The sequence below is a fragment of the Gorilla gorilla genome, chromosome 1, assembly GCF_029281585.2.
Source record: "Gorilla gorilla gorilla isolate KB3781 chromosome 1, NHGRI_mGorGor1-v2.1_pri, whole genome shotgun sequence".
Classification (NCBI taxonomy): domain Eukaryota; kingdom Metazoa; phylum Chordata; class Mammalia; order Primates; family Hominidae; genus Gorilla; species Gorilla gorilla.
This window is the reverse complement of record NC_073224.2, coordinates 229,998,882-230,021,009: the sequence shown is the minus strand read 5'-3', so window position 1 is coordinate 230,021,009 and position 22,128 is coordinate 229,998,882. Positions and strand designations below refer to the sequence as shown.

General features: G+C 44.1%; 1 protein-coding gene across 6 annotated transcripts in view; it reads left to right on the top strand.

The window, feature by feature from the left end:
- PEX14 (peroxisomal biogenesis factor 14) overlaps window positions 1-22,128 on the top strand; it is a 159,970-nt gene that overhangs the window by 116,453 nt on the left and 21,389 nt on the right. For 5 of the 6 annotated variants that reach the window (XM_055384153.2, XM_055384165.2, XM_055384174.2 and 2 more), the window contains one exon: window positions 12,055-12,183. The exons of the other annotated variant lie outside the window; for it this stretch is intronic. In XM_055384153.2, coding sequence (XP_055240128.1) covers window positions 12,055-12,183 — 129 coding nt within the window. The remainder of the gene's footprint in view (window positions 1-12,054; window positions 12,184-22,128) is intronic. 6 annotated transcript variants of the gene reach the window in all.

Below are 22,128 nucleotides of genomic sequence, written 5' to 3'. Positions count from 1 at the left end.
TTTCCTTAAAATTATAATGAGGCTGTGCGTGGTGGCTCACGCCTGTAATCCCAGCACTTTGGGAGGCCGAGGCAGATGGATCACGTGAGGCCAGGAGTTTGAGACCAGCCTGGCCAACATAGTGAAACCCTGTATCTACAAAAATACAAAAATTAGCAGGGCTGGTGGCACACTCCTCTAATCCCAGCTTCTCGGTAGGCTGAGGCACGAGAATTGCTTGAACCTGGGAGGCGGAGGTTACAGTGAGCCGAGATGGCACCAGCCTGAGTGACAGAGTGAGATTCTGTCTCAAATAAATAAATAAATAAATAAAATAACGAGACAATTTTTTAACCTTTCAGAATGGCAAAGATAAAAAGCTTAATAGCATCATGTAGGCAAGGTTGAGGGAATGTGAGTGGAAACAACCTGGAAGAAGGTTTGACAGGTCTTATTAAAATTAAAACTGCACACATCTGAGTCTATTCCTAGGGATATAGTTACACATGTGCAAGTGGTATATTCAAGGCCCTTTATTATGGCTTTGTTTGTAGCAGTAAAGGTTCAGTAGGGGATGTTAAATAAATTATAGGACATCCATACCAACCATATAGCCATTAAATAGAATGAGAGAGCTCTGTAGATACTAATATGGAGTATCCTCCAACATAATCTAATTAAAAATAGCAAGGTGTAGAACAGCATGTATAGCGTGCTATCATTGTATAAAAATATGCGGACACACATATGTATACACACATGTGCTTTTTTTTTTTTTTTTTTTTTTTTTTAAAAAGAGATGGAGTCTTGGCCGGGTGCAGTGGCTCATGCCTGCAATCCTAGCACTTTGGGAGGCCGAGCGAGTGGATCACGAGGTCAGGAGTTCAAGACCAGCCTGGCCAAGATGGTGAAACCCCATCTCTACTAAAAATACGAAAAAATTAGCTGGGCGTGGTGGTGCCTGTAATCCCAGCTACTCGGGAGGCTGAGGTAGAGAATTGCTTGAACCCAGGAGGCTAAGGTTGCAGTGAGCCGAGATTGCACCACGGCGCTCCAGCCTGGGTGACAGAGTGAGACTCCGTCTCAAAAAAAAAAGACATGGAGTCTCACTATTTGCCTAGATTTGAAATCCTGGACTCAAGCAATCCTCTTGCCTCATCCTCCCAAGCAGCTGGGATTATAGGTGTCCACCACTGTGCCCAGCTACATGTATGCTTTTTATATAAGAAGCTTTAGCAATAGTTGCCCCTGGAGGATGTAACAGGGTGGCAGGAGTGGGAAGGAGACTGTGATTTTTCATGATAAAGTGGACCCCCTTTATCCATAGTTCTGCCTCTTATGCTTTCAGGTACCCGAGGTCAACCAAACCAAAGTCCAAAAATGTTTAAATGGAAAATTCCAGAAATAAATGATTCATGAGTTTTAAATTGTGTGCCATTCTGAGTAGCTTGATGAAACCTCATGCTGTCCTACCTGAGATGTGGATCATCCCTTTGTCCAGCTTATCCATGCTGTGGACGCCTCCACCTGGCAGTCACTTAGTAGCCCTCACGGTGATCAGATCGATGGTCATGGTATCCAAGTGCTTGTGTTCAAGTAAGCTCTATGTTACTTAATAATGACCCCACGTGCAAGAGTAGTGATGCTGGCAATTCAGATATGTCAAAGAGAAGCCGTAAAGTGCTTCCTTTAAGTGAAACGGAGAATGCTCTTGACTTAATAAGGAAAGAAAAAAAATCATATGCTGAGGTTGCTAAAATCTATTGTAAGAACAAATCTATCCATGAAATTGTGAAAGGAAAAAAATTTGTGCATAGAATGTACAGAATTTTGTATTATCTGTGGTTTCAGGCATTTGCTGAGTGTCTTGGAATGAATCCCCCCACAGATAAGGGTGGGCTACTGTATACCCTTTTATATCTTTAGAATTTTATACAATGCAAATATTTTTTAAACATTAATTTTAAAAATAATTGTTAAAAATCCCTTAGAAAGATGTTCTCTCAGTAAGTTCAGTAGAGCCCACATTTTCCGTCACACTGAAACAGATCTTTGGTTTAATACCAGACGACATAGTCTGCATTGCATGTGAGTGCCAAGCCGTGTGGGGGAAAATAGCCTGTGACATGGTGCTCAGATTGCAAGGGTATATGGGAATGAGGTGATGAGGGCACAGCGGGTTCAAACATCCGGTCTTGTGCTCACTGGAAGATGCAGCACTTGTGGAGTGAAATGGTGAGCCCATCCCCACCCCAACCGGGTGTAGTGTAATTTCCCTCTCTCTCCCCTTCTGAGCAAGTGTAAGTTGAATTCAGAGCGTTAAGTTGAATTCAAGTGTCAAACCTCCTGGGCTCAAGCAATCCCCACCTCAGCCTCCCAAGTAGCTGGCACTACAGGTGTGCACCACCATGCCCAGCTAATTTTTGTAGTTTTGTTTGTTTGTTTGTTTGTTTGTTTGTAGAGATGGGGTTCTCACTATGTTGTCCAGGCTGGTCTCAAACTCCTGGGCTCAAGCAGTCTGCCCGCCTTGGCCTCCCAAAGTGTTGGAATTACAGGCATGAGCCACTGAGCCTGGCTTTCTACGTAAGTCTTTTACTACATTATTTTATTATTTCTTAGAAGCAAAATGATTGAGTCAAAGGTATGAACATTTTTAAAACTCTTGCGATAGAGTGCTGAAGTGACTTCCAAAGTTTCTCAGTTTGCTCTTCCACAGCACCCTCACTGGCATTGGGCATCCTCTTGTTTAAAAGCAGTTTTTAATTTGAAAAAATCCAGTCTTAATAACTTTGCCAATACATCTGAATGATAGGCTGGAAGTCAGAGATGTCAGTGTTACCTTTCAGCTTGAATGGGATTTGGAATATTCCACCCCCGCCCCATGCTGTATAGAGAGTAGTGCTGAGGAGCCTGGGCCTGGGGTCTGAGCCTGGCCCTCCACCCTGCAGCAGTGAGATCTCAGATAGGCCGGTTCATGTCTGTGAGCCTCAGGCTCTTCCCCTGTAAATGGGGAGAATCAAGTGTCTACTTCTGGCATTGCTCGGAGGTGCCACAAAACCGTGAGCCTGCAAACAGAACCGTGAGCCTGCAAACAAAACCATGAGCCTGCAAACCGTGTGTCGTGCCCCTCGGCAGGCCTGCACAGGGTTAGCGTGGAGCTCAAAGAGTTAAAGATGTAAAGAACGAAAACGCTCTGCTACACGTGGGTTTAATACACTTGGCTGTTATTTTGAGTGAGGGGTGGAAATATGAATGATTTCTTTTTTGTTTTTTGTGTGCTTTTCTTTATTTTCCATGTTTTCTGCAGTTGACATTTCGTTATCAATATATAATCTATATTATTCTATATACTATACCTATTATACATTACAGATAGAGAAACAGACAAAACTCATTCAACGTAAGAAACTGCGGGGGTAGGGGTCCTAGGGAGGCTCCCATTTAACAGGTAGGGAAAATGAGATCTTGCACTCTCACATTGCCTAGCAGTAAATAAGCACTCAAATATTTATGGATTTGGTTGAGTGCTACATATTTATCTCAATACTAATAATGTTGACAGTAGCAACCAATACCAGATTCATTTGAGCTACACAGCTAGGTGGTGACAAAGTAATTTATGTATTGACCTATTAGGACATAGCATGTTTTCATGTGTTAATATCAGATTAATGTGAGGACTTGCAAGAACATCTGATGCCTGCATGGCAGCTTAAATCTTTAGGAAGTAAGCTGAATGCCAAATAATAGACCTTCTGATCACATATTTAAGATTCAAGATGTAGAAGAAAACCCCAAAGGAACATTTATAGCATTCAGCTGGGTGACTAAAGAGTGTGCCCTAGTGCACCAAACTCTTGTGACAAGATTTTCTTAAAGGAACAAAAAATCTCCACCTTGATTTGTGTCTTATAGTGGAGTTGTTTCCCAAATCAGGCTGTTTCAAAGAACATATGAGACGGCGTATGGCTAGCCCTCCCATCCCAAAGCAAATGTTTGTTTTGTTGCAATGATGGAAACATTTCCATTGGTGAAGCAAATATTTAGAGCTGAAAGAAACATTTGGGCAGCCAGGATGTGTCAAAACAGAACAGATGTCTGCCTTTTAAAAACACATTAAAAAAAAAGCCACCTTGTACTTGGCTGCTGTGGTCGCAGCCACAATGGGTTAAGCAAGAAGTTAGAAATTGTGGATGTCTTTCTGTTATAATCCTAGCTCCTAGACTTGGCTTTGTATCTTTTTCTGTCTTGGTTTTTCTCTTCCAGAAAATGGGGTGAACCATTGTGATTTTGTTAAGGATCAAGTCTGGTTGGTTTGTTTTCCCCAAATATTTTCTTTGTTCTTAAATTTATTTATTTGAATCAGAAATCTATTCACAGGGAACAAAATTCATAAGGCTAGGCAGTGAAAAGTGTTCCTCAATCTCTGTTCCCCAGCAACTAGTCCTCTCTATAACCAGTGTCACCAGTTTCCTGTCCTCCTTTTCTTTCAGGTATACACACTGTGTGTGTGTGTGTGTGTGAGTGTGTGTGTGGACTTCTCTGTACCCTTCACCTAGTTTTCCCCCATGCTCCTGATGTTCTCTTTGGCTTTCTTCTTTCGGGGGTGTTAATTCTGAGAGTTTGCTTATTTAAAATATGCAGACTCTGTCAAGTGGCAGAGGGCAGTAGGTGTGTCAGGCTGCCCATGCTCCCCGCCCCCTGCCCCTGCCCCAGCACAGAGAGCCCCGTGTGGGAATCCAATTCTGGGGCTCACATGGGCTGTGGGCAAGTCCGTGCCCCTCTCTCTGTCCCTTTTTCTTGATCTATAAAACAGAAGGAAAAAAGAAAAAGAACAGGAGAGAGGTCAGATAAACTCCAGTTTTTCTTGCAGTTCTGAATTTCTTTGTTTGGTTGTCAAAGGCAAGTTGATTCCTTTTTTTAAATCACCCTTCATGACCTCTTCTGAAAACAGGAGCAAGATTTAAGTATCACTAAAAGTGTTTATCAATTTGACTTTTCCATGCATGCACAAACACACGTTTGGCCTACTTGGCATTTAAGTAGCAGAGATTCCTGATTACCCTCCCCTTGGTCTTTAGGGACACAGTTTCTTCCCGAGGACTTACTCAGTATACTGTGGGAAGGGCTGACTTTTTTCTACCTGTTGCCAAAGACCTGCTGTCTGTGGCAGCCGCAACGATATTTGTCCTGCTATTAATCCTCTGGAATCGATCAAATATCGAAAATAACTTCTCTTTGTTTTTGTTTCTAATTTAGCAGAGAGGGATTAAAAGAAAAAAAAATCTTTAGATTATATAGATCTAAAAATAGACATCATGGATGCTGATTGGAAACCCTCCCAGTCGTTCATATGAGAGATCTCAATTTGTGTTACATAGAGGGGCAGCTCACTTCTGTCTTGTTCACCAGTTATACTACTCCCCAGAGAAGCTCAATAAATTTTATAGGAAAGTTTCCTCCTTATGCGGAAGGAGCTAAGCTCAATGACTGGTGTGTCTGATATAATTTAGGGCTCCAAGGGAGTACGTCTGCCTTGTGGAATAACCTGTCAAAAGTAAATATACAGAAACTTTCGATCTTGGTTGATTTGGCTGTGTCGTTGAAACTGCTCAGCACTGGACCCCGTGAACCCAGCCTGTCTGCTTTGGAATTAAACTGCTCCCCCAAACTCGCATTTGATTCACTGCTAAAATGGCCTTTTGTGTGTTTCACTGGTAGTGGCTTCTGAGCTTGCCTGCTGTTGTTCCACGGTTTCCACCACTAGCCCTTTGAAACCTCCAAACTTGGACGTGGTTGAGTTTTTACATCCCTCTTTGCCTCTTCTGTTGACATTAGGAAAGCAGACCTGCCTTTTCTTTAGGCTTCAAGTGGAACAAGCCTGCCAGTTTCCTCAGTCTTTCAGCTAGCAGTGAAATACATTTTGCACTGGCTTTTTTACTCAGTGATTTATACTGGGAGACGTGGCTGGGTGATATCCAGTGTCTTTTTGTCTTTGTGTTTATTTTTCTTCCACATTTAATGTATTTAAAGGATATATTGTCTTTATGGTTCACTGGGATAAGGAGGGATTGGTGCAAGTTTTAATGAGAGGTGCCCCAGCTCTCTGTGTTGAGCTGAGAATTATCTTCTTCGTTAGATATCTTTCTTTCTTTCCTTAGGTGGCAGGAGGCAGTGTTTTGCTGCTTTTTGAAATAATGTTTCTGCCTAACGATTTCTAGAAGGATACCGAGAGGACATTCAGCTTCAGGGCATCATCAGCAACTTTTTCTCCTGTTGTTTGAACTTCCCTCATTTAAGGAGAGGGGAAAGTCTCAGGTCTTGTTCTTGAATTTACATATCAATATTAAGATGATGGGAACCAGCCCCCTGCCACTCCCCATCAGATCAATTCTTATAAAAACTCTTGCATTCAGGGTAGTGACATTTGGATCTAGTTTTCTCAGAAACTGTTTTCACTGCTTGGGAATAGTTAATCAGTGGAGGAAAAAGTGTTTGACTTATCTGCTTAATATTTTAACCAAGTGAATTAGACAGGTTGGGGGGCTGGGGGAGGGGATAAGAAAGTGGGTGGGGGAGGCCCCATAAACGAGGTGATATATAATATTTTTTTGTTCTCCTTTTAAATAAATACCGATCAGCTTTATGTTCAGAGACAATAGGAGCCGTTGGCTTAAATTTGCAGTTTACTGTATTTATGGCTGTAATATCAAGGTGCTGCCGTCGTAATTTCATGCCCCAATGAGAAGAGCAAGGTCGAAGCAAATGCTTCCATCGGCATCTGCTAACACACTAACTCATAAACAAGGCCTGGCTGGATCAGGTGGCACGGAATAATACAGGCTAATGAAATACAGCACAGCTTTCCATTACTGTTAGTTTTTACAGTGTCGTCATTACGTGTAATTTATGTTTAAAAAATTCAATTTTATACAAGGCACTGGGAAATAGGGGTCTCCAGGTCATCCTACGACTTTTAGAGGCTCTGAGAGTCCTTATTGTACTCTACTGTTCCAACAAAATGTTCATAAAATAAAATAAAAATACTTTTCCCCTTCCCCTCCCTGAACCTTTTCTGAGAGAGTTGATTTTTTCTTTTAATTTGGGAAGTATTTTTAGCCAGCTGTCTTCTCCGCCTCATCTCCTCCCAGAGTGTGCCGGGGCAGATAACTTAGTTGTTCTGAGAGAGGTGACCCCCTCTCAGTGTCCATGAGTCCCAGATGAATTGGCCAAGTCCTAGAAATAGAGGGGCTGTGGAGCGGGGAGGAAGAGGTCCCAATGACCAGCCCTTGACTGTCACCATTTGTCACTGGCCCCCTGGCCCTGTTCCCGTGATCCCAGTCAGATGCCACATTTTTATAATAAAACTAGGGCTGAGCAGGAAGGCGCTGGCAGGAGTTCATTACCTTGCTTATTTTCAGACTCTTCCTAACCCTTCTGTCCTGGTTGTTGTTTGACCTGAAAGATGAAGGGAACACTGCTGTCTTCTGTCATCTGTCTTTCTGCTTCACCTGCACAGGGCCAAGCCCCGTGGCAGTGCCCAGCGGTCACTGGGGACAGTGCTGAGGTTACTTATCCTGAGAAACCCTTGCACGGCCTGTCCCGCAGAGAAAAGACAGCCCTTCCGGGTCCCTGGTTTGGTCTGAGTCGTGGGAAAGGACCCACGACTCAATCAACCACGAGTCAATCAGATTGGTTTTATTTGCATTTGAACAGAAACCTTGAGAAAAAGAAAGCCAATTTGTTTATCTTCTAGGGGATAAAAATAGGCAAGTATGGCAGCCCTGTGGCCACGCAGGTCAGACACTGCAGCAGTGACACTGGGGTTTTATTAATCAATAGGATGTAGCTCACTTGTTCTGTCCTTTTAAAAAAAAGCCCACCCTGGAGAAGAGATGCTTGGCCCAGCTCCTACACAAGGGCAGCAGTCATCTCCGGTCCAGGGAGCTCTTCTGGAGGTTTTTGCAAGTAGATTCTAGAGAACTGAGAGAACAAGAAGTCTTCCCCACTCTGGGCACATGGAATCTTCATTCAAAGAGTTTGGTTTGAATTGAGAGCTCTCAGTTTTGCATATCAGGTAACTATGATGTGAAAAGATGAAGCGGCCTCTTTACCTCTCAGAGTCAGCCCACACACCGTCTTCGCCTCCCCTCCTCTCAGAGAAGCTCCCTCGTCCCTTTCTCCTCCTTTTGACTAGAGCTAGTGAGTGGAGAGAGTAACTGAACGGGAATTTCTTAGTGTTATTCTCTATCAATAATATATTTTAATTGTCAGTGCTATAGACTGGGTGGCTGGGGGTTGGGAGCTGGTGGCTCTTGAAAATCACCAAGTGGCAGAAAGGAAGTTATAGGAAGAACATAAAGGCTTAGTGCCAGTGGTGTCAGGTAATGCATATTGATACCTCAACTAAAAGAACATTTGGGGCTTTATTAAAATTGACTAATTCTTCCAAAGATAGCAGCTAAAGGAGGACTTAGATGAATAGAGGAGGGAGGAGGCTTGCAGGACGGTGAAACCCTTTGCTTCCAGCTCTCTGCCTGCTCAGCCATTGCTCCGTCCCTCTGCAGTTAGATTATTCCTTGCAGATAGCAATCAACTGGAAGGAAGTGTCTGTGTCTAATTTGCATGAGATTATTTAAAACAACAACAAAAAAAAGGTCTGCATTAGTCAGGGTGATGGTAAACAACGCAAAGAGAGATGCCTTTTATAATATAGCCTGTGCCTCAGCTTTCAGAGCCAAATATAATTCACTTACAATTGGCAGTTTCCTTTATTATTCCTTTTAACCTTTTGGATTCTGCAAGGTCTCAATCTAAGATCAGCAGTTTGTCTTGGCAGTAGTGGGAAAGATGGGGCTAGGGCACCGGGATGTCCTATGTTGGCTCCATGGCAGCACTTTGACCCTGAAGGCAGGGTCATCACAGCACTAAGAGCCAATGACTGGGCAGATAACTAGTTGTGATCTGGAGACAGGTGGGTGTTCCCACTCAGTCTCCCTAAGTTGCAAGTGAATCACCTGAGTCCTGTAAATGCAGTCTTAAAGCTGGCCAGTTCTGCCTAAGGTGGGGACATTCCAGAGGAAGATGACACTCAAGGAAGTCTATGACAGGCATTTGGACTTGATTTAGGGTTAGAATATTAGAACGAGAACAAGATGAGGACATTCTACCTTTTTCTCTCCAGTATTGTTCAAAAAGTTGTCCAGGCGTCATTTACAGATAGGAGCCAGGGGTTAAGTTCCTGTATTGTTTCAATGTAGCCCCAAAACACTATTCACTGGCTCCTTCCTGTAGATGAGAGTGGCGGGGTAGGGAGAAGAAAATGTAGTCCTTCTCTCAAGCTCTTTAACAAGTCTGAAGACCTAGGACATAGTTTGAGTCTGCCATTTGATGTTTTGTAACTCTGGTGTAGTGGAGAGTCACTGGGCTGAAGAGGGAGAGCCTTGAGTGCCCATCACATCACCACTCTCTACAAGTAGGATGTGGGGCATCGTTTCTACCCTCCTTGGGCCTCAGGTTTCTTATCTGTTAAGTGAGGGCAGTGACTGGGATAATGGCCCGGCTCTGAATATGATTCAGTGAGATTGTTAAAACGCTTATTTTTTAAAAGAAGAGAAAGGATTCATTTACTGTAACTAAATCAAAATCCTGCCTCTCCCAGAGAACCAGGGATATCAGAATTTCAGCCAATATAAATTTTGAGCCTCAAATGATAATGTCTCTGAAAAACAAGAGCTTGGAAGGAAGTACTGATGCCCTTTCAACTGTGGCCTCACTAGTGGGCTCGGCTGCGATAATGCAAGGAACATGTTTTATTAGGAAAATAGGCTTCATAAAAGCTCAGGGCCAGAGGGCAGAACTGCGGGCAGGGAGTCCTGTCCCTTTAACCAGCTCCGGCTCTCAGGGCCACAGCACAGTCTGTAACTTACTGTATATTTCCCCAGTGTTAAACATTATTGTACTTGTTTATATTTGAAAGAGCCAAAAGGGAAAATGAGAATGCAACTGAATGCTCCTTTTGGGAAAATTATCTTCATTTGCAGCCAGCGGCTGACAAGGCACACGAACCACCAGGTTTATAAAATTCCGTAGTGTACCAGTGACCATCAGCCTGTGCTGACATCGCAGATGCTGCTTTCTTCTCTAATGGCTGATTATGAGCTGGTTAAAACAATGTCTTTCCCACCAGGGCTCCGAAAGGGGTTCCCCTTCCTGTTTAGTCGGAGCGATCGGCAGTCTCTACACAGGCTGGAACCTGAGAGGCACAAACTCAGGGTGGGGGTATTCTCTGTTGTTGCCTGGCTTGCCTGTTGGTCCTGTCCCTGTTCTTCTTGGGAGGTGAAATTATGGGTAAAGCAGTCCCTTTGCAGCAAGCACCCCTTCTCTAGCTCCACTCTACTGACCTTCAGCTTTTGTCTTTGGAAGGTGGTATGTGATGCGCTGTGAACCCTGGAAGCATTTTCGTCCAGCCCACCAATCTGTTGAGAGCATGGTGCTATCAGGGCAACCCGGTGGCTCTTCAGACTTCCCAGTGGTGGGGCTGTGCCTGCCCTTGGCCAGTTCCACTGTGTGAAGAGGGTAAAGAGGGGAACAGCTGCAGTTTTCAATGGGGATAGTCCTCAACTCCTCAGCACAGAGAAGGGAAAAAAGAGTCCAGGGCTGTTTAGAAAAGTTCGGGCATTTTCCTTTGACCAGCTGTGGTAGGGCATGAAAAGTTTGAGGGGTGGCTGCAGTCAACTCATATGCCAGTATGGTGCAGGGCGGAGCTGTGCTTTAAAGCATTAATGTGCACCATCTATTAGCCCCTAGGCATGGAGTATGAGGCACCATCCTTTTGAAGATGCTGATCCTCAGAACCTCCTTGTACTTCATCTACCCCCAGGGGCAAATATACCATGCTGTGGGCCTCTAATGGAGAGCTGCCGACCAGATGTGGAAAAGCTCTCGGCTGTAGTTTAAAAGCTCTGTGTTGCGGCTCGCTTGGATGTTGGGATTCCCGGAACAGCAAGGGCTGGCCGAGTGGTCTTTTGCAGACTAACAGTGACCTCCCACCTGCTTTTCCCACTCTCAGCAGCTGGAGCGCCTTTGTACACACAGCTACTTCCTGAGCTGGCCCCGTGTGACCGCTCCTTTCATACTTGAGTGCCACATTTCATTCTGTTCTTTGGGTTGGATGGGGCTCTCTTCCTCCTCCCAAGAGTCAGTGTCCCAAATTGGCTCAGACCCGGTGGAAATATCCCAGCTGTGTCCCCACTGGAAATGCGGCCTTCATGGGTTTTCATTTGCCTTTTATTCTTCTGTGGGCAAATCCTCTCCACATGGCATAGCCACTGCAGATGGCGCCCTGCTACTTCCTGATGTCCCATGTATGGTGTGGTTTAGAGTGTCGGGAGGATTTCAAGAAGGGAAAAGAAAAACTAGCCAAAGGCGATACAGGCAGCGTGTGATAGGCTAGAATAATAATCATCTGAAAGTTTGGGCCTGGCCTTGTTTTGATCTGTTTTCTTGTTTTATTTTCTTCTTTACATTCTGTATCCCATTCATACTAATCACAGTCAGTCCTGATTTTTCTTTTTATTTCTGCATTTGTCATAAAATAAAGCAAATTATTCCCGTCTTCAGAAACGATCTAGACTAATTAGTCGTCTCACCCAATAATTAGTTTTTTGTTTCCCTGTCTGTTTTCATGCATTATTGTTAGTTTTTTCCCCTCTTTTTTTTTTTAACACCATTACAGATTAAAATGAGCCACATTTGCAGTTGATGGTATCTGTTTTCGGGGGAAGAATGGAGAATTGCAGTACCGAGCGACTTCAAAAGCAGCAATAAACTCAAGGATAAATTAAGGAAATTGAATGAGCCACATTTGGAAGCAGTGTTGAGGCTAATATTCTGTCGCTTAAGGTTAAATTGCAACTGAGAGAGGTTCCGGAGAATCTGAAATCGGGGAGGCAGCTTACTAGGATGCGGCGAGGCATTCTGTGGCTGTAAAGGTCTTTGCTCAGTGAAGGTTCTGTTGCAGCTATGGACACTGACAAAAGGTACTCACCTGCAATGATGTCCTCTTCTCCCCAGGGCTGACAGATGAAGAGATTGATATGGCCTTCCAGCAGTCGGGCACTGCTGCCGATGAGCCTTCGTCCTTGGGCCCAGCCACACAGGTGGTTCCTGTCCAGCCCCCTCACCTCATATCTCAGCCATACAGTAAGTCACCCGCTCAAACTCCTGCTTAACCTTGATTGGGATTCAGGACTCTGGCCAAAGGGCAGTGTTCTGTATCTCCCAGACTTAGCAAACCGGGAGAAACTGGGAGCAGCAGAAAGCTCTTGGGTTTTTCCCAAGGAATGTGACACACCCCAGTCTTCTAGACAAACTTTTTAAAGTATGTGACAAAGGTTTAAGAAGAGACAAGGGATCAGAATAAATGATTTTATTGTTGTTTCAGGTATTTTGGTTACATGCAGAAAACCTGTACAACTATTTATTGATTCTGTTCCCATCTCCTCATACCAGTGCTTTTGAATGTTACTGTTTCACTAAAAACAGCGTGAACATCTGACTCATGGGTGCATTCTTCTTTGCTCACTGCAATAACCTGTCTCCCACTTCTGTTTTTTTTAAGTTAATATTTGTAAGTTTAGGTCAGCCTCCCTTTCCCTCCCTCCCTTGTCCTGGCTATACTTTGTACGTTTATGTAGTAGCGGTCTGTTAGGGAATTTCAGGTTAAAACATGAAGTTCCTTTTTGAATGTTTCTTTTAATTATACGAGATCATGACCCATGAGGGGTCTTTTGTTGTTCTTAAATGAAAGCTACTATAGGAATAAAGTTTCTTCAAACAAGTTATAAATGCATACCTCCAAAATGCAGCCAGAAGCCCTCCTTGAAATCACTTATAAAAAGTTTAAAAACGCTAAAATTGACTACAAAGCTATGGAAAATAGCTCCATTTTGTTTCTTTAATGAAACTCAGCATTGCGCCGGGCACGATGGCTCATGCCTCTAATCCCTGCACTTTGGGAGGCTGAGGCGGGTGGATCACCTGAGGTCAGGAGTTCGAGACCAGCCTGGCCAACATGATGAAACCCTGTCTCTACTAAAAATACAAAAAATTAGCCAGATGTGGTGGCAGGCACCTGTAATCCCTGCTACTCAGGAGGCTGAGGAAGGAGAATTGCTTGAACCCGGGAGGTGGAGGTTGCAGTGAGCCGAGATCATGCCACTGCACTCCAGACTGGGCAACAAGAGCGAAACTCTGCCTCAAAAAAACAAACAGGCAGGGTGCAGTGGCTCACATATGTAATCCCAACACTTTGAGAGGCCAAGGCAGGCAGATCACTTGAGGTCAGGAGTTCGAGACCAGCCTGGCCAACGTGGTGAAACCCTGTCTCTACTAAAAATACAAAAAATTAGCCGGGCGTGGTGGCACACGCCTGTAATCCCAGCTCCTTAGGGGGCTGAGGCAGGAGAATCACTTAAACCCAGGAGGTGGAAGTTGCAGTGAGCCGAGATGACGCCGCTGCACTCCAGCCTAGGTGACAGAGTGAGACTCTGTCTCAAAAAAAAGAAAAAATAAAGAAACTCAATACTGGATCTGTAATCTCTCAAAATGCCTTTTCTATAATTGTTATTCTCAGAAGTGTTATTGTTGCAAAAAATGATTTAAAACTGTTAGATATCAGATTTTAAGGCCAGGCGCAGTGGCTCCCGCCTGTAATCCCAGCACTTTGGGAGGCTGAGGCGGGTGGATCATGAGGTCAGGAGTTCGAGACCACCCTGGGCAACAAGAGCAAAACTCCATCTCAAAAAAAACAGACAGGCCGGGCGCGGTGGCTCACGCCTGTAATCCCAGCACTTTGGGAGGCCAAGGCGGGCGCATCACTTGAGGTCAGGAGTTCGAGACCAGCCTGGCCAATGTGGCAAAACCCTGTCTCTAATAAAAATACAAAAATTAGCTGGGCATGGTGGCGAGTGCCTGTAATCCCAGCTACTCAGGAGGCTGAGGCAGGAGAATCACTTGAACCTAGGAGGTGGAGGTTGCAATGAGCTGAGATCGTGCCATTGCACTCCAGCCTGGGTGACAAGAGCAAGACTCTGTCTCAAAAAAAAAAAAAAAAGTGTTAGATATCAGATTTTAAAAGGCATATTTTCAAATGACAGATTCGTTTTGATCCCCCAGCACCTGGTCTGAAGCTGCCTTCTTTCCCTCACCTCAGCACTGTTTTCATCCAGCACAGCTGCAGCCAGGCAGGTGTGATCTTGGCGGTAGAGCCAAAAAGGCCTTCTCTTCTCCGGACTTGCTGAAGGGCCAGCCAGTGGGTTGGAATCTGCTGTCTGTGTTACGGATCTTATTTAGAGATCTCCTCCTTTGGCTGTCCACAGAAGGCTGAATGGGGGAGGCCAGGGAGTGTGTGCTCAAGTGTGTCGATCTGTCAGTGCCTTGCATGGGTGACCCACTGCAGGGTGCAGAGCTTCAGTGGTGAGCCTTGTGCTGTATTTGGGCTACTGGGTTAGCACCTGTGACTTGTCAGCTTGGGGCTCCTTTCTCCTTCCTGGCCAGCATTTTTTCCAATCTATTGTAGTTGCTTTGGGTCCTAAGCTGACTTTATGTGCTTCTTTTTAACCAAAGGCTGAGTCTCCACACTTTTTCTTTAGTTGTGTCCCTGGGCCCAGCCGTGTAATGGGATTTGTTGAGGATAGGCAGCGGCAGCTGGGGTGCAGAATTTTCTAAGATGCACATCTGTTCTGTTCCAGCTGTTTCCTCCAGTGGCTTAATACCGAACAGGTCTCTCGGCTACTTGGAAACTTCTTACTCAGAACAAATTGTTCTGGTTGATCACAGAGTTGGCCTAAAACATCATATGTTCACCTACTTTCCATAGACACAAAGGGTTAAACTGTTAGTCTTTCTGAAAGAGGCAAAAGAATGAGGTGGGGAGGGGCAATTCAGTTATTTAAATCATACTCATGTCCAGATCGCTCTGAGAAAAAGCGATACACGTTGAGGTATTTAGGTAGGAATATTTTTAAGAGCCTTCCAGCCCCTAAAAATAAAATACACATTCTTAGACACAGACTTCTTCCTGCTTCGACACTAGTGTAAAAACAATGGTAATGATAATTTTAAATACCTGAAGTTTTTAGTTGTCGTCATTGAGCTTCATTCTTCTCATACCATTACATTGCTTCTCTCACTCCGGGGGTGACTCTACCTCTTCACTTCTGTACTTTTGCCAAGAGGTGTCAAAACTGCTTAAAAAAAAAAAAAGCTTGATTTTGATTAATATAGAGAAACAAGACTTTGCCTGACTGATAATAAAACTGATAAATGACATTTGAATTACTTGTAGCGGTAATTTATTACATAAAATATCTTTTATTTGACATGCGATTAGTTGCTGGAAGCATCACTCAATCTGACTAGTTTAAACATGCTCCAAAATGAACCCCAGTAAAAACCAGGGCTGTCTGCTGCTGGCATTATGAAATATACTAATCCTGGAGTGAGGGAAAAATCTGACTTTAAATATTTAAATGATTAATTGGGTTTATATATTTTTTTACCTTTCTAACCCCCTTAATTACAAGCAAACTCAGGGGAGTTTCTGAACTAGGTGCACAATCTGCATGCTTATCACTGAGGCATTGTCTGCGTCTGGAGGGATTTATGGCCTCTATTCATGTGCGTTCCTGCCGATTTTACATCTAGATCCCCGGCAGCCTTTTCCTTCCCATTTCTTGGCTTTTTACGGACATTCCATCTCTGAGCCCAAGCCTAGAAAATGGGATCCCGTGGGCCTAGCCCCAAACACTCAGGTCTCAGGGTAGGGTAGCTTTTCCAAGACCAACCCAGGGAGCCCAGTGCTCTTCACCTTTGAACCTGCTGGCCCACCTGCTCAGTGGCAGGTGTGCCACTGAGTGCCTCTTTTGGCATCTCTGTTCTTTGGTGAATGTGGTTGACCTTGAGATGTTAGCAAATGCCAGTGTTGGCAGAGAGAACGTAGAGACCTGCCCGAATAGTAACAGTTCAATTTCTCAGTATTTTTATTAACCATCTACTATACGGTCAGTACTGTATCATGCGAGAGATCCAAAACCTGATCTTTAAGCATCTTGCTAAGCTCTTTGGGAAAGATAAGATAAACTCTTAAGAAAAGGATAATAATATAAGATGTTGTGATTTAATGCCAAAATTAATTATACAGACAAGAAATTCTGAAATTCTGAAATATAGAAAAGAGAAGAATTAATGTGGGCTAGAGTCAGGGAAGGCTTTTGTGAAAGTGATAGGAGGTTGGCACCAAGGGGAAGCTTGGTGTCACCTGGTGTGAGCATAAACCAGTGCTCTCGGGGGTTAGGAGAAAGTTGGTACACTTCAGGAGAAGTCAGGCTGTGGTTCGAGAGGAGATTTGAAATTCTCCATTTCTCATTTTGGTTTCTTGTCTGGCTTTACGTCGGGAGCCAGTGCACGTGTATAGGTGCAGGCCTAGCCCAGTCCTGAGCAGAGGCCTGATAAATGCTGGTTGATTGATTCACGCCAAGCTGATTTGTCTTCGTCCTCCCAGAGAGACCGAGAAGCTTTGAGATATAAGCAGGACCAGTGTAAATTTTGTAGGATAATAATTTCTTCTTAGATTTGAACATTTTCCCTCCACTGTCTTTGATAAACAATTTAAACCCCTTCAAAGACTGACCTAGAGCTTCAGTTGCCTCTTCTCAAAATAGGATGTCAGCGTCTGAGGCCCGTGAAAGGTTTTGAACCATTTGATTAGAAATCCTGAGAGAGAGTGAGTTATTCCTCTGTTTACTTCTTTTGTAGCCCTGTGTAGTAACACAGACTTATCTGTGGTTATCTTAATTCACTGAGCAAGCATTGTTATTGAATGCCTACTGTGTGCCAGACCCCTGGGCTAAAGAGACTAACAAGACCTGGTCGCTCTCTCTGGTTGCTCCCGTCTGGTAGGAAAGACGGTTAGGCCAACATAGCAGTGCCTGTCAGGTGGCCCCGGTGAGGACGGTGGCACAGAAGAGGTGATGGGAAGCTTCAGAGAGCAGATGTCTAACTGGATGTGGCGGGCTGCTTGGTTCAGTGATCAGACAGGATAGACAAGAGCATTCCAGGCTAACACAAAAGCATATAGATGTGAAACTGATGAATTTAAAAAACTCCAGGTTGTTGGACGTGGCGCCTGTAATCCCAACTCTTTGAGAGGCCGAGACAGGAGGAGCACTTTGAAGCTAGGAGTTCAAGACCAGCCTGGGCAACATAGTGAGATGCCATCTCTGTAAAAAAAATTTAAAAAACAAAACTAGCCAGGCATGGTGGTGTGTGTACTTGGGAGGCTGAGGTGGGAGGATTGCTTGAGCCCAGGAGATCGAGTCTGCAGTGAACCATGATTGTACCTCTGCACTCCAGCCTGGGCTCCAGAGCAAGGCCCTGCCTCTAAAAAACCAAAAAGAAAGAAACTCTGAGTTGTTCAGAGTGGCTGGAGCATGGGATGAGAGTCAGAGGAAATGGCTGGAGAAAGGGTGGCTCTGTCAGCTCCGACAGAGGACAGCCAAAAGCACAATGATGTTTTACTTTGAAATGCATCATCTAATTATTTTTGTGCCATACGACCTATTTGGCCATTTTATTCTTAGATTAATATTAAAATTATTTGTATCGTCTCAGCAGGTGCCATGAGGTTAGTTAGGGGAGACATGGGTGGGGGGCATCAGCCGGAGGCCATTGTTCTTGTGCCGAGCCTGTAGTGCCTACCCTGTGTGCTCACTGTTGTTCTTCATGGTTGGGCCAGCACTCGCTCCTCCAGGGAGTCTTTCCAGTGCCTCCATTCTGACTTGGAGGGAAGCTCCCCTCAGGCCCCTAGACTCCCCACCCCGCCCCACTGCACTTAAACATTTATTCCAGTGTCTCCCCTATTCAACTGTGAGTTCTGAGGCTTAAAAAAATCTAGTGGCCTGAGGCTCTGACTGAGCAGGTGTTCTAGAAATGCTTGTGGAATGGATTAAGAGGGGTGGAAATGTGCTTGAGAATGGAAGGGCTATCATGTGGACGAGCTGCCCTGGTGGTTGGTCGGTGATATGGTCTGTGAGCTCAGCTGGTGCAGACTGCTCTGGGCAGGCTATGGAAGAAGTAGGGGATGGGACCCGCCTTCAGGAGCTGCTGTTCATCATAGAGGGAAGCCCTCCATTGCTTGGAGAAAGACAGGGAAGACCATCCCACGTCACCTTGCATGGTGAGAATGTTGAGAGCTTTCAGAATTTGAGAACAAAGGAAATTCCCAGAACGCTAGTCTTAGGCAAGGCTTTCTAGAAGGGGCAGGACTTGAACTGGCTTTGGAGATCAGTCAGCCATAAGGTAGACCCAAGGTGTCAAGGAAGACATCACTGTGGAGAGGGAACAGCAAAGGCCTGGGACCAGGGTGGCCTGTGCGTAAGTGATACTGAGGTGACAGTAAACAGAAAGCATGCATGGGCGGCCTTGGGGTTCCCGTCAGAAAGCAAAATAGCAAATGTTGCCTCCACCTCTCTCTCTGTCTCTTCCATTTCTCTCTCATGCTTCCATTTCTTTCTCTGCTTGTTTAGCAGACAAATCTCTCTTTTTGCTACCTGAAAGTTACTGGTTTGTATATGAAGAAAGTATTTCTTTAATTTTGAGGAAATTGTGTTTTCTTTTGTCCGTGGTGCCGGTTTGGATTAGCAAGCACCCTCTCCATTTTGTTGCTGTGTGTTCTGCCTGGTGTGGTGCCACGTGGGGGCTGGATAAATGCCATTCGCGGATGTTGAAGAGGGTAAGTATCACGGGAAGGAACCAAAATGAAGTGATCCTTTCCTTAGGTTTCTTGGACCATTGCAAGTCTTTGGTGTTGATGGCAGTTAGGATTCTGGCTGTGCTGACAGTGTGTTAGTTTTAGAAAATTCTGCTACAGGTGACAGAGAACTCCAAACAAGAGTGGCTTAAAGAGAGAGGAATTTTTCTCTATTACATAAATGTAGGCAGCCCAGGCTGCCAGGAGGCTCTGTGGTCTGCAGGAACCCTATTCTGCCTCACTGCTCTGCATTCCTGACTGGCTGTCATCCGTCTCGTGGTGCAGTGTGAATGCTTCAGCTCCAACTATCCCACCTGCTGTCCAGCAGCGAGAGCGGGGAGAAGGCGGGAAAAGGGCAGGCTGCCTTCTAAGGACACCTCTTGGAAATTGCCCATGTCCCTTCCACTTTCTCCCCATTGGCTGGATCTTGCATGGCTATCCTTGCCTGCGAGCGAGGCTGAGATGTAGTCCTGATCTCGGCAGCACATGTCCTCAGCTTTCCATATCCCATAGGAGGTTTGAGTTCTGATAAATACTGGGTTTAGGATAATGGTTGCCTCTGGGCTGGGGAGGAACACATGGCTAGCTTCAGTGATATTTGGAAAGTTTTAGCTAGTAAATTAGGCAGGTTTAGAATTGCTCATTGTATTCTTGTTCTTATAACTTAAATAAATGTTATATTCTTTTGTATGTGTCAGATATTACAGGGTATGTTTTTTAAAGTTGCATTAGAATTCTCAGGTCTGGCTTCTTCTCTTGGTCCCAGCTGCAAGCTGTGCAGAGAGAAAACTTAGAGCCTACACCACTGGGTAGTGTTCCCAAGCACTCCTGACTTCCTGTAGCTCTTTTTTAAAAAAAATTCTGAATGGATTTTTTATTTTTTAAAAGTCTTATTGAGATGTAATTTACATAAAATAAAATACACCCATTTTAATTGTACAATTTGAGTTTTGATAAGTGTACATTTCCATATAACCATCACTACATGACAGAACATTTCCAATACCCTGAAAGGTTCCCTTGGGTCCCATTTCCAGTCAATCCACCCTCCTTGATCCTGGCTTGAGGGCAACCACTGATCTGCTTTCTATTACTACCTATTAGATTTCTTTCCTAGAGTTTTTTTTCTTTTTTTAATATAAATAGAATCATACAGTATTGTACTCTCTTGTTTCTATTTTTTTTCTTTCCGCTCAGCGTAGTGTTGCCGAGATTCACCCAAATTGCTGTGCGCATCTGAAGCCTTTTCCTTTTTACCATTGGGTGGGTGGTATTCCATTGTAGGGATGCACCACAGTTTGTTTATCCATTCACCAGTTGATAGACTTTGGGTTGTTTCCAGCTTTGAGCTATTACGAATAAAACTTTTGTGAACATTCGTATACAAGTCTTTGTATGTTTTTATTTCTCTTGGGTGAGCACCTAGAAGTAGAATTGTTGGTTTATATGTTAAGTGTATGTTTAACTTTATAAGAAGCTGCTAAACTGTTTTCTGGAGTGGTTGCATCATTTTACCTTCCCAGCAGCAATGTTTGAGAGTTCTAGTTGCTACATGTCCCCAAGAGTTGGTCTTCTCAGTCTTTTTAATTTTAGCAATTTTAGTATGTATATGCTGGTATCTCATGGTGGCTTGGGTTTATATTTCTTTGATGACTGATTAGGTTGAACCTCTCTTTGTGTGTTTATTGTCCACTTGCATATCTTTCTTGTGAAGAGTGTGTTTCAGTATTTTGCCCATTATTAACAGTCTTCTTACTGAGTTGAATGAGGTTTTTAATGTATTCTGGATTCAAGTTGTTGGTCAGATACATGTATTATGAGTATTTCCTCCCAGTTGGTGGCTTGTCTTTTTATTTTCTTAACATTACCTTTTGAAGACCACACAATTTTAATTTTGATGACATATATTTATCTTTTTTTCCTTTTATGATTCATGGTTTTGCATCCTAAAGAAGCCTTTGTCTATCCCAAGGTTGAAGAGACTTTCTCCTATATTGTCTTCTAGGAGACACTGTCTCACTCTGTCACCCAGGCTGGAATGCAATGGCCTGATGTTGGCTCACTGCAACCTCTACCTCATGGGCTCAAGTGATCCTCCTGCTTCAGCCTCCCAAGTAGTTGGGACTACAGGCGTGTGCCACCACACCTGGCTAATTATTGTATTTTGTGGAGAGATGGGTTTTCACCATGTTGCCCAGGCATGAGCCACTGCACCCAGTTTATAGCGTTAGTTTTTATGTTTAGGTCTGTGATCTATTATTCTTAGTTAATTTTTGTGAATGGCGTGAGGTGAAGGTCAAGGTTCGTTTCTCCCCATAAGGATATCCAGTTGTGCCTATACCTTATGTTCAAAAGATTATCTTATCCACATTGAGTTACATGTCTATAAACAATCAACTCACAGCCAGGCTTGGTGGCTCACATCTGTAATCCCAGCACTTTGGGAGGCCAAGGTGGGCGGATTGCCTGAGCTCAGGAGTTCGAGACCAGCCTGGCCAACATGGTGAAACCCGGTCTCTACTAAAAGTACAAAAATTAGCTGGGTGTGGTGGCAGGTGCCTGTAATCCCAGCTACTCAGGAGGCTGAGGCAGGAGAATGGCTTGAACCTGGGAGGCGGCGGTTGCAGTGAGCTGAGATTGTGCCACTGCATTCCAGCCTGGGTGACAACAGCGAGACTCCGTCTCAAAAAACAAAGAAGAAAAAAATCAACTGACTACATATGAATGGGTCGTTTCTAGATTCCTCTTTTAAAAAAAAATTAAAAAAAAAACAAAGCTATCGAAGTATACTTTATATGTCATACAACTCATCCATTTCAACTATACAATTCAATGATTTTTAGTAACTTTACCGAGTGATGCAGCCGTCACCATAAATCACCTTTAGAGTACTTCACCTCCCCTGCAAGATCCTTTGGGCCCATTTACTGTTAATCCCTCTTCCCACCTCTAGCCCCAGGCAACCACTAATCTTTTCATCACTATAAATGTCCCCTTTTCTGGACATTTCAGGTAAATGGAATCAGAATATGTGATCTCTTGTACCTGGCCTCTTTCACTTAACCTGATGTTTTTGAGGTTCATCCATATTGTAGCATGTATCAGTAATTCATTCCATTTTATCATGGAATAGTATTCTGTTGTCTGGTTGTACCTCATTTTGTCCATCAGTTCAGCGGTCGATGGACATTTAGATTGTCTCCAATTTTGGTGAAGGTGAATAATGCTGCAGAGAACATTTCTGTGCAAGTTCTGTGTGGGCATACGTTTTCATTCCTCTTGGGCAGATATCTAGGAGTGGAATTGCTGGATTTGGTAGTTTTATGTTTCTGGATCCT